Source organism: Enhydra lutris, unplaced genomic scaffold (assembly GCF_002288905.1).
Source record: "Enhydra lutris kenyoni isolate GAN:26980312 unplaced genomic scaffold, ASM228890v2 scaffoldscaffold6, whole genome shotgun sequence".
Lineage (NCBI taxonomy): Eukaryota > Metazoa > Chordata > Mammalia > Carnivora > Mustelidae > Enhydra > Enhydra lutris.
Window position 1 is genome coordinate 29,051,256 of NW_019154090.1, and position 13,085 is coordinate 29,064,340.

At 38.7% G+C, this 13,085-nt stretch overlaps 1 protein-coding gene across 3 annotated transcripts in view; it reads left to right on the forward strand.

Annotated features, from left to right (window-relative positions):
• Positions 1-13,085, forward strand: part of LOC111141437 (protein tyrosine phosphatase, receptor type A) — a 150,138-nt gene that overhangs the window by 77,407 nt on the left and 59,646 nt on the right. For all 3 annotated transcript variants that reach the window (XM_022493991.1, XM_022493992.1, XM_022493994.1), the window contains exons 2-3: positions 5,864-5,942; positions 6,944-7,282. In XM_022493991.1, coding sequence (XP_022349699.1) covers positions 5,870-5,942; positions 6,944-7,282 — 412 coding nt within the window. In that variant the 5' untranslated portion in view covers positions 5,864-5,869. The remainder of the gene's footprint in view (positions 1-5,863; positions 5,943-6,943; positions 7,283-13,085) is intronic.

Consider the following 13,085-nt stretch of genomic DNA (forward strand, 5'->3'; position numbering starts at 1 on the left):
GCAGAGTAGAGTAGAGAGAATGCTAGCTGAAGGACTGATATAGAGTCAAAGGAGTTCTTTTCTCTTGTGTTTAAAAAAAAAAAAAAAATTCTTGTGTTTAGAGGCACCTGGGTGGCTCAGTCATTAAGCGGCTGCTTTCGGTTCAGGTCATGATCCCAGGGTCCTGCATTGGGCTCCCTGCTCAGCAGGGAGCGTGCTTCTTCCTCTCCCACTCCCCCTGCTTGTCTTCCCTCTCTCGCTGTGTCTCTCTCTGTCAAATAAATAAATAAAACCTCAAAAAAAAAAAAAAAAAGAAATTCTTGTGTTTAAATGCTGTTATGAAAGGGAGAAGTTAAAGCTAGGAGATGGTAGTAGGGGATCTACAGGACAAGGTTCCTGATGTACTGAGATTCTTGAGAGTAATTGCAGAGAAGGAAGAAATTTGTAAATATGTTGACTGGGAGTTATGGGTGTCATGCACTCCAATGGCTTCTGTTTTCTCTGAAGTGAAGGCAAGGCCAACAGCTGGGGGTGTGAGAGGAGGTGGTTGGAGAGGGAAGGAGGCTCTTTGAAATCACTGCTATGGAGAATTGGAGAGAGCTGAGTAAGAAAATACAGAAAGATTGCAGAAATTGTTTGGACTTCTATCAGGGCAGAAGGGATATTGGCCTTATCGGTTGTTTGATTTTCATAAGCAGCATTTGGCAGTTCCAAGTATAGGGCTGATGGTTGGATTAGTTCAGGATTGGGCTATTTTGTTTTTCCCCATGTAGGTAGAATAGAATGGTGTTGCAAAGGAATTAGGGTGTTAGCATAGTGATGGAATTGACACCAAGTTTTCTTAGTTGGGTAAAGAAGGAAATAGGACAGAGATATTGGATAAAAAGTTTCAACGGACTAGAAGCCTAGGTGATGTCTAAGAACAGGTATAGTACACATAAAAGAGAGAGAACTGCAAGGATGGGAGTCTGGTTGGAGAGTGGGAAGGTGCAATTCAGTATGAGTTTTTCCTGGTGATGACAGAACCTGGGGTGAGCCATTGACATGGGTGGCCCAAGTGGAGTAGAAAGAAGTATGAGGCTGTTAGGATTGAGGAAGTCAGGGAATTCATAGGCTGGCCCAGATGTGAATTGTGGTGGCTATCATCTGTGAGGATGTTGAACTGTCTTCGCGGAAAGTATTCAGACTTGGGAATGGGAAGAAAACTGTGAGCCACATTGCAGTGTCTTCATGATGAGTGATGAATGCCAAGAACAGGGACTGTTAGAGCAGGCTCTAGGAAGAAAGGTTTGCATATGAGATCCTTGAAAAGTGGGGAAACCTTAGTTTTCCTTCCTGATTTGCAGCTCCGGCATACTTGGAATGGAAGATTTGGAGACTGGAAGAGGAAGGAAGGAAGCATAGATATGGATGCACTTTAATGTAGGAGGCAGGAAGTCACAGGAATTTGCCTGAGGGTCTTTATATTTGGGCAGAGTGAGGGCTGACTACCAGATTCCTGGTTGTGGTCTGTGGACACACCTTGTTAGTGACATGGATCTTTTTACGTTGACGTACCTCTCACTCCCCAGTTTACTCATATAAATCCTCTCCAACTTGCAGTTCACTGTACACTCGTTTTTTTCCCTTGCAGCCTCTCAGGTGAAGTGTCTTTCTTCTGCAGTTTCATTTTAGTTTTGATTTGTATATTCATGCTCTGTAGTGAAATCTGTTTTCTTTTTAACTTAATTTTATTGATTATTTATAAAAATACTCTGCTCCATTTTTAAAATTGAAAGAATAAAGTACAATGTAAAAAAGAAAATATAAGTATAAAATGCTGTGCTGAATGTTTATAGATTTTTCCTTCTAGTTTTACATTCATGCATATATATTCATACACATATAAGAATTTAGTTGGGATCATATGGTATGTTCAGTTTTGATCTTTTTTTTTTTTTTTTTTTTTTTTAAAGCTTAAAAAATGAAGGGCTTGGGGCACCTGGGTGGCTCAGTGGTTTAAGGCCTCTGCCTTCGGCTCAGGTCATGATCCCAGATTCCTGGGATCAAGCCCCGCATCGGGCTCTCTGCTTACTTGTCATCTCTGTCTGTCAAATAAATAAATAAAATCTTTAAAAAAAAATGAAGGGCTTGTTCCATTTCCTTAAATTCTTTGAAGATAGCATTTTGAATAGTAGCAGTATATCATCTTGAATAACAGCATAGCACTTACTTCAACTTTTTCCTGTTTTCCCTGCTGTTGGCTATTTGGATTGTTTCTGCTTTTCTACTTAATGAATATCTCTATCATTTTAGTCTGAGTTTCAGATTATTTACATCTACTTCAGAATAGAACCTTGGAAATGGGTCACAAAACAATATGGACATGTTTAAGATTCTTGTATAATCTTTCTGGGAAGGAATTTGTTATTACAGGCTAATGGCCATTCCCACCAGTATTTGGTTCCTTTTCATGAGACTCTTGCCAGCATTGAATATTTCATATGATGGATCTTTTCTGATCTGAAAGGCAAAAATGTTCTCTCGTCATTTTATTCCTTTGATTAATAGGGATGGTCAGCACTTTTTCATGTATTTTCTTAGCCGTTTATTCTTCTGTTCTGTAAATATCTGTTGAGGTTCTTCAGATTTTCCAAATTGAGGTCTTAATGTTTTCCATATTTATAGGACTTCTGGTTTTAATCCTTTGTCCTGTTTGTAACAATTTTCTAGTTTATTTCCTTTCTTTAAAACATAGACTTTAGGGGGCCCCGGGTGGCTCAGTTGGTTGAACGGCTGCCTTCCACTCTGGTCATGGTCCTGGAGTCCTGGGATCAAGTCCCACATCAGGCTTCCTGGTTGGTGGGAAGTCTGCTTCTCCCTCTGACCCTACCCCCTCTCGTGCTCTCTCTCTCAGTCTCTCTCTTTCAAATAAATAAAGTCTTTAAAAAACCCATAGTCTTTATTTTTTTTAGAGCAGTTTTATGTTCATGGTAAAATTGAGCAGAAATTAGAGTTCCCAAATACTCCCTGCCCCTACACAGGCACAACCTCCCACACTTGTCACCTTGTACCTCAGTGGTACCCTTAATAATGCAAATGCATCTGTATTGACACGTCGTTGTCATACAAAGTCTTGTTTACACTGGGGTTCACTTTTGGTGTTGTACATTCTATGGGTTTGGACAAATAATGACACGTATTTATCATTGTATTACCATACAGAATAGTTCTACTGCCCTTAAAAATCCTCTGCCTGTTCATTCCCTCCCATCTTCCTAGCCCCATAATCACTGATCTTTTTACTGTCTCCAGGAGTTTGCCTTTTTAAGAATGTTGTTCATTGGAATCATGTAGTGTATAGCTTTTCCAAATTGCTTTCTTTCACCTACTAATAATCACTTAAAGTTTATGTCTCTTCATGGCTTGATAACTCATATCCCTTAAGTGCTACATAATATTTCATTGTCTGGATGTAGTACAGTTACTTTATCCATTCACTTACTGAAGGGTGTCTTGGTTGCTTCCAAGTTTTGGCGATTAAGAATGAAGTTGCTGTAAACACCGATTTGAAGATATCTGTGTAGACATAGTTTTCAACTTTCTTGGGTAAATAGCAAGTGCACAATTGCTAGATCATATGGAGAATGTTTAGTTATGTAGGAAACCACTAAACTGTCTTCCAGAGTAGTTGTACCACTTTGCATTCCCACCAGCAGTGTATGAGAGTTCCTGTGGCTCCACATGCTCATCAGTATTTGGTGGTGTCAGTGTTTTGGATTTTGGCCATTCTGATAGATGTGTTGTGGTGTCTTGTTGTTTTAATTTGTAATGTGACATATGTTGAATATCGTTCTGTGTGTTTATTTGCAATCTCTATATCTTCTTCACTGAAGTATCTGTTAAGGTCTTTGGCCTTTATTTTAATTGGTTTGTTTTCTTAATTGTTGATTTTTAAGAGTTCCTTGTAAATTTTGGATAACAGTCCTTTATCAGATGTGCCTTTTGCAGATATTTTCTTCCAGTCTGTGGCTTGTCTTCTTGTTCTGTTGACATTGTCTTTTGCATAGTAGAAGTTTTTAATTTGAATGAAGTCCAGCTTATTAATTATTTCTTTAATGGATTGTGTCTTTGGTGTTATACCTAAAAAGTCATCACCATACCAGGTCATTTGATTTTCTCCTATGTTATCTTCTAGGTGCTTTATAGAGTTTACATTAAGGTCTGTGATACATTATAATAAATTTTTGTGAAAATATAAGGTCTGTGTCCAGATTTTTTTGTGTACACATATGCCCAGTTGTTCTAGCACAAGACTGTCTTTGTTCCATTGTACTGCCATTGCTCCTTTGTCAAAAACCAGTTGACTGTATTTATGTGGGTCTGTATCTGGGCTCTGTATTCCATTATATTGATCTATTTTTCTTTTACCAATACCAGTCGGTCTGGATTACTGTTGCTTTATGATAAGTCTTGAAGTTAGGTAGTGTTAATCCTCCAGCTTTGTTTTTCTGTATGTAGTTGGCTATTCTCAGTCTTTTGCCTCTTATAATCTTTAGAATCAGTCTATCAAAATCCACAAAATAACTTGCATTTTGATTGAGATTGCATCCAGTGTATAGACCAAGTTGGGAAGAACTGACATCTTGGGAAGAACTGACATTGAGTCTCCATGAACATTATTGAGTCTATCCATGAACATTGTTTATGATTGATTTCTTTTACATTTAGTAGCTTTTATTTTTTTCTATAGTCAGATAATGCCATTTTTACCTTTGTGATTTCTTACATCAGAAAATCCTTCCTCATCCTGAGCTCACATAAATATTAATTTATTTCCTTGTAAAATGTGTTTTTAAGCATTTAATCCTTCTACCCTTCTGGATTTTATTTTTGCTTTGTGAAATGAGGTGATGGTCTGACAGTGTCCCACCAAACACACGGTTATTTTTCCTCAGACCATTTCCTATCAAGAATGTATATGCATACAAATAATCAGCTTTCCAATTTGTTTTCTAACCCTTTTGGAGGGAATTGCATGCTTTCCCTATTTTAGATTATAGTCAGGTGGGAAGAATAGTAAAGTCATCAAATCTTACATGGTTTCCCCTTGGGAAGACCACCTACTGAGCCCATTTCCCTACTAGGTATGGTTGCTGGTACCAGAGGCAAACTCCTAGGTTGTGTATGAGCCACCTTCATCCTCCCACTTCTTTTTCAGAGATTCTCATGTACCCCTTGGAGAGGCATGTCCCGCTTCCCTCGGAGAGTCACTGCCATATTTGGTTACCATCAGGAATGTGAGTCTCTTGAAGATGGGATGTTTGAGTGTATTGCTCCCCAGTTCTTCCCCTAGGACCTAGCTCACTACAGGACACAAAAATCTGAATGGACAGATGAACCACTATTATCAGTAGGAATGTGCCACGACTCTGATGTGGTTTGAGATGAAATAAAGATTGGGAACAACTGTATGAGGTCTGTTTCAAAGAGTATTACATCGCAGTCACCCTACCTTCTCCATACTTCCCATGCTGAAGATGCTAAAGCTGCACATGGTGAACACAAGAGGAGCTTTTCACAGGACCACTCCCTAGCTTTCACTCCCAGAGATGCAGTCTGGCATGGGGATTTTTAAAAGTTCTTTGGGTGATTCTAAAGTACAGCCAAAGTTGAGGGTAATGCTTTAAGAAGTGTGTTCTTATTAAGTTTTATTTGTATTGATATAAAAACTCAATTAGGTAGTTGGATTTGGGGGCATGCATATCAGACTCCCAGAAGATCATTGGTCTGTATGTACATTTTATTGCTGGGAAGATTTTACCCAAAATACTCCTTTGGTGAGTATTTTGGACATAGTTACAGTAATATAGGACCTTGTCTAATATGGCTGTCTCCTTTCTAGGTCAGCATGGATTCCTGGTTCATTCTTGTTCTGCTTGTCAGTAGTCTGACACGTGTATGTGCCAACAATGCAACCACAGGTAAATTGTCATTTGATAAGGCTAGTGTTCTGAATAGAATTTTGCTTTCACATTTAATGACCTAAAATTGGAGACCTGGGTGGTATTCAAGAAAGAAGAAATATTAAAGTTTTACTTAAAATTGATGGTATAAAATAAATGTCTTTGGAAATCTCTGAGTCCTGTTGAATGATCAGCTTGCTCTGTATACAATATACTACTTTAAATAAATAGATTATATGTTTATCCCTGAAAAGTTAAAAAAACAAACAGAACTGTTGCTACTTAAGACTCCTCTATTTTGATTCTGAGAATATAAGTAATGAATCCACTTTTCTTCCTCCGTGAAACAGTAGTCCTTTGGAGGTGGTAGAAAAGGTCCAGTGTTAGATAAAAGAGAGAGTGTGTGTGTGGTCTTTTTTTGGTCTCAGGTGTTTGATAGTTTATTTTTTTAACTTATTTATTTGAGAGAGAGCGAGCGAGCGAGTGAGGGGCGGGGGACGGCAAAGGGAGAGAGAGTTTCAGGCAGACTCCCCACTAAGAGTGGAGCCCAACACGGGGGTTGATGCAAGGACCTTGAGGTCATGACCTGAGCTGAGATCAAGAGTCGGCCACTTATCCATCTGAGCCACCCAGGCGCCCCTGTTTAAGAGTTTATTAATGCTTGCTGCCTTGTGCCTCATAACTTTTGAGCTATCACATTATTTTTTCTTTTCTTTTAAGATTTTATTTATTCATTTGACAGAGAGAGGCACACAGAGGCAAGAGAGGGAACACAGGGGGAGTGGGAGAGGGAGAAGCAGACTCCCCACTTAGCAAGGAGCCTGACGTGGGGCTCAGCCCCAGGAGCCTGGGATCCTGACCTGAGCCAGAGGCAGACAGACACCTAACAACTGAACCATCCAGGCGCCCCTGTTTGAGAATTTATTAATGCTTGCTGCTTTGTGCCTCATAACTTTTGAGTTATCACATTCTTCATGGGGTGTTTTCTTTCTTTCTTTCTCTCTTTTTCATGTTTATAGTTTTACCTTCAGTAGGCGTTACAAGATCTATGAAAACATCAACAGCAGAATCAGTCAAAGAGACCAAAGCTTCAAATCCTACTTCTTCAGTAACTTCTCTCTCGGTGGCACCAACATTCAGCCCCAATCTAACTCTGGGACCCACCTATATAACCACTGTCAATTCTTCAGACTCTGACAATGGGACCACAAGAACAGCAAGCACCGATTCTGTAGTCACTACACTTTCACCAAATGGAACATGGCTTCCAGAGAACCAGTTCACAGATGCCAGCACAGAACCTTGGGAGGGGAATTCCAGCACTGTGGCCACCACCCCGGAAACTTTCCCTTCTTCAGGTACTAGGGATGGTTTCTGTTTTGGGTTTGTTTTGTTTTTTCTTTTTCTCTTTGAGGTTACTTGCTGTTTTATTACTTTGTGTCTTCTAGCCACAAAATTTCTTGAAATAATTAAAGTTGCAAACTGATGAAACTTAGATAATAGAGAATTCTCAGGAATATCTGTTTAACATAGACTTAAGAAGAAAGAAGAAACACTCTAGAGGAGTGTTTATGCTTTGCCTGGCATTCTGGTTAGACTGGGGAGGCTTGAGTGTTAAAGGTAGAAGAAGTTTTAAAATATAAGAGAAAGGGGAGGTAATTGATGATGCAAGAGACTAAAGATGAAAGGCTGTAGAAGCTGAGTAATAGGATTAGCCTCGACATGAAAGGACCCATGGAGACCATGGGAAGGAGAATGGGTTTCAATGTCCATAACAGTTAGGGAGTGGGAATCCTGTGGCCAGGGGTGGAGTTAGAGGAGCTCAGGTAAATAGTTAAGTTGCAGTGCTAGCTTATTGAGGCCTCAGCCCAGCCCACTTCTTTCCTTCAGTCCATCAGTGGTTGAAAGGGAAGTGGCACCAAAGATAGAATCAGCCCTGGGTCAGAGACCAGGTGGGGTGGAGCAAATTTCTGACTCCTTGGAGCTTCAGGGTCCTGGTGTGTAAAAGAGAAGGGGTCCCTTAGAGGGCTTCTTTGAGGAATAGAGGAAATTTTTCCCTGACAGCTGTATAACTGTCATTCCTTTTCTAGCAAAAGTCACTGTTCCATCTTCTGTGGTCTCATCCCCTTGGCTCATATTTCTTCCCTGTTAGATGGCGAGGGTCCCCAGATTGGAATCCCATCTTGCTCATGGGGAGCATTCAGAAAATACTTGCTGAATTGAATCTCATTTCGTTGCTACAGATGATCTCTTTTAGCTGAGCTGTACAACCCAGGCCCTGCACCTGCCTGCTTTAATCCCATATTTTGCCACTATAAATGGTAGACAGTCTGCTGAGACACACTACTTGAGTTTGAATTCCTCCCTGGCTGTGTGACCACAGGCAAGTTTATTTAACCTCTGTACCTCAGTTTCTTCATCTGTAAAATAAGGGTGAGTGATAGTAATAATACTTACCTCATAGAGGAACTATCAGAATGAAATGGATTGATAGAGGTAAAGCATTTACAGTGCCCACCTTCACATGGCAAGCACTATTTTTAAGTGGTAGGTGTTGTGCTGAGAGTTTTATAGAGTAATCGTATATAGTATCCTATGAATCCTCTGAGGTTGGTTCTGTTTTATGTTTTGCAGGTGGAGGAATTTTACAATGATGAAACTGTAACTTAGGGAGTCTTTTTCAAAGTACAGGTCATGACCAATTCATGAAATCAGTTTAGTGGGCCGTCATGTTTTGTTTTTAAGTGGGTGATCCTGTTCCATTTCTATTCTTCTTGCATTTTGTATATTATTTTGTGAAACTTTTGTTACAGTTATACAGAAACACATACTGAGTAACAGTGTAGAATGTATTTCTTTCTGTGAGTTATAGCCATTACTTGAGGAAAGAAGACAAAATAACTTGTACAAACTGAATTAGTCAGTGGGAAAGGTGAGACAGTAACCCAGGCATGACTGACTTTGCCTCCTGTGTTTTTGTGTTCTTCACTTCTGTTCTGTACTGTCTTCATTTGCCAGTTCTTTGACATGACTATGGATAATTATCTCCCTTTAATAGATGCTTAATGTGAGAGTATAGAGATTAAATTATTTGTCTTTGATCTCAGGGCTGTCAAGTAGCAAGTTAGGCCTATTTCTCACTTTTGTGGTCTTTGCACTCTGCTGTTAGGGAACTGAGTTTTCCTTTATCTGTCTTAGGTCCAAATTATGCCATAGCTAAGAAACCAGTTATTGTATAGTTAACACATTTCATGTCTCAGGGGATGAGACTGCTTTTCACTGGTGACTTTTGATCAGTTAAACACAAGAAAACCTTTATGATACATCAGGATGTCACAACCTGAACCCCCACGTCCTCCTGATCACTACCATCTCATCAGTCCTCCCATAATTGTTACATCATAATTTTTGGTTAAATCAGTATTTGATGTTTTATATTATTATAATGATGTTACTCCCTGCTGAGCTATAAGTATAATGTGATTATTTTTCCTTTCTTGTGCAATTTTTTCCTGGATTTTATAATTGCCTTATAGTTCTTTTTTTTAAAGATTTATTTATTTATCAGAAAGAGTGTGTGCATGCACACACAAGTTGGGGGAGGAGCAGAGGGAGAGAATCTTCAAGCAGACTTCCCCACTGAGCGTGGACCACATTACAGGGCTCGGTCTCATGACCCATGAGATCATGACCTAAGTGGAAACCAAGAGTCGGCCACTTAACTGACTGAGCCACCCAAGTGCCCCAGTTGCCTTATATTTCTGTTTTAGTTTTCTTTTTGCCTGTTGCTAGCCAGTTCTTCTCATAGTTTCCATAGCCTCTCAGTACAGTTTTCAATAAAGTCAGATCTGTAAGGTAATCTATTATTTTTTTTTTCCTAGAGATCTTCCTCCTGAGTTGTCCATTGTTTTACTCAAGTCTAGGCTTTATCGTCAGGGCTGCTGCCCAGGTGTTGGTGTGGGATTTCCTTTCTCTTTTGTTTTAGAAATTCTCTTTGCTTCCTGACTTCTGTATTGACATCTTTCTTGGATTACCTCATCCTTTGGTAGAACATATCTTCCAGTAGCTTCCTGAGATAGGAGTCAATGAGAGGTATGTTGCATGAGGCCTTGGATGTCTAAAAATGTCTGTAGGGCTATGTATGGAATGTGAGGACATACTTTTTCCTCCAGAATGTTGAAAGCATTGCCCTGACTCCTAATTCCTAGGTTTGGAGGATTCTGTTGCTATCCTGATTCATAATTACACTTTGGTGTGTTTTTGAAAGATCTTTTCTTTATCATAAGTATCCTGAAATTTCACGGAAATGTGTCTTGATGTGGGTCTTTTTCATTCAGTGTGCTGGATACTTGATAGGACCTCTGGAGCCTTTGTTCTTCAATTCTGGAAATTTTTGGTTTTTCAGGTTGATATATTTTTCTTCTATTTCGAAATTTTCTTTCATTGTCCATTTTTTCTGTTTTCTTCTAAAACATTATTTGGATATTGGACATAACCTAGATTAATTCTTTATTTTAAATTTTTCTCTCCTTTCGACCTTTGCTCTGAGTCTCTGTTTTCTCCTTTTATATATGTGTGTATGTATGTATATATATAGAGTCCTTTTTCTTACATTTATTACACAAATGATACACGTATGTATTGTGTATATTTCTGCAGATTGCTTTTTTCGCTAGCCTGTCATACTTGTTCTGTATTACAGTGAAGAGCTGCTTCGTTGTATGAGTATACCCTAATGTATTTATCCAGTCTTCCCTATCAGTATACGTTAAGGTTGTTTTCAGAGTACAAACAGTATACTTTGTCATTTCAAGCATATATGAGAAGGATAAATTGATAGGATAAATTATTTTTAAGTATGCATTTGTAAACTGGTGGGTATTGACAGATTTTCCTCTATTGGGAAATTCATTCCTATAAACAGCTTGTTAAAGTGCCTGTTTTCTTATGCTGTTTTAAGTACAGTAAATTATCAAACTTCTGGATATATGCCAGTCTGACAGGTGAAAATTAATATCTCAGTGTAGCTTTAATTTGCATTTCACTGAGTGAGGTTGAGCATCTTTCCGTATTTGGAAAGATCACTTGTATTTCTTTATCTAAGAACTCTGTTGGTATCCTCTGCCCGGTTTTCTTATTAGAATGTCAGGTTTCCTGACAAATTTATAGAAGCTCTTTAATGTTAGGAAAACAAACTTTTGTCTACCTAAGATAAAGTTGCAAATATTTTTCCCCAGTTGCTCATCTAGCTTTTCTTCATTACAGAAACTATCATAAGCAATTCAAAAAAATTTTTTTTAAAGATTTTATTTGACAGAGAGAGAGAGATCACAAGTAGGCAGAGAGGCAGGCAGAGAGAGAGGGGGAAGCAGGCTCCCTGCTGAGCAGAGAGCCCGATATGGGGCTCCATCCCAGGACCCTGAGATTATGACCTGAGCTGAAGGCAGAGGCTTAACCCACTGAGCACACAGGCACCCCTCAAAGTATTTTTTTTTAAAAGATTTTATTTATTTATTTGACAGAGATTACAAGTAGGCAGAGCAGAAGGCGGGGGGGCGGGGGGTGGTGGTGTGGGGAAGCAGGCTCTCTGCTCAGAGAGCCCAATGTGGGGCTCCATCCCAGGATCCTGAGATCATGACCTGAGCCAAAGGCAGAGGCTTAACCCACTGAGCCACCCAGGTGCCCCCAAAGTATTTTTTAATTAAAAAAATTTATCAGTTTAACTAAATGTTTTCTTGGTATTAGATCATACATAGGAAGACATCTTTTCTTTTTTTAAGATTTATTTTAGAGAGAGAGAGCCTAAGTGGGAGAGAGGGGCAGAAGGAGAAGAAGAGAGAATCTCAAGCAGACTCTGCACAGAGTTCATGGTAGGGCTTGATCCCAGACCTGAGATTATGACCTGAACCAAAACCAAGAGTCTGCCATGCCACCCAGGCGCCCTTAGGAAGTCTTACTCCAATATTACAAAATTATTTTCCTTATGATTTCTTCTAGACTTATGGTTTCTTTCTTCTGTATATGTATGTGTATATGCATATGGGTGTGTGCTTAAATCTTTGATCCATCTGGAATTTATTCCGATGTGAAGTGTGAGCTATGGATCTTTTTTTTCCCCAAAATGGTTAACAACTTGTCCCAGTACCTTTCAATGAATATCTATTTTTTTCTCACTGATTCGAAATGCTACCTTACCATATATTGAATTCTGATATGTATTTAGGTTCTATGCCTATTTCTTGGTATTTGTATTTTCTGTTAATCATTTTCTCTGTCCATGTCAGAACCCCCATGTTTTAATAATTGTAACTATAAAATAATAATATTTGATAAGGTTAGTCATCCCTGTTAATCTTATTTTTCAGAATTTTGCTAGCAATTCTTGATTATTTTTCTTTATGAACATTAGAATCAACTTATATAGCAGGAGAAAAGTTTTTATTGATCATGTCACATTTATAGAACAGGGGCAATTGACATTTTTAAGTCTTTTTTTTTTAATTAAAGATTTTATTTATTTATTTGACAGAGAGAGAGAGAGCATAAGCAGGGGGACCAGCAGTGGGAGAGAGAGAAGTAGGCTCCCTGCTGAGCAGGGAGTCTGATAGAGGGATCAGTCTCAGGACTCTCAGCTTAGTTCGTGAGCTGAGCTGAAGGCAAACATTTAACCTGAGCCACCCAGGCACCCCATCTTTAAGTCTTTCTATCCAAGAATGCATTGTATTTCATTTGCTGAAGTCTTACTTTGTATTTCTTAGAAGTGTTCCAGTTTTTGCCACTGATGTTACACATGTTTTGTTCAGCTTATTTCTAGATATTTCAAAGGTTTTCTTTTTGTTATTTTGGTGTTTTGTTTGTTGTTAGTATAAATGGAGTATTTCTTCCACTATGTCTTCTAACTGGCTGCTATTGGGGCTATAAAGGCTATTGACTTTTTTTTTTAAGGAAATAGTTGATCTAGATCATTATTTTAGTTTTTGGGTGTACTACATAAAGCTATTGACTTTTGTAGGTATATTTTATCCCTGTCATCTTAAAAAATTTCCTCAGTGTCTGATATAATTTTCTTCAATTATCATAAATCTTCAAATCAGTCTCTTTCTTTTTCTCTTTAAATGAATTGGTGAATACCTTCAGAACAAAATTAGGAAGCAGTGGTAA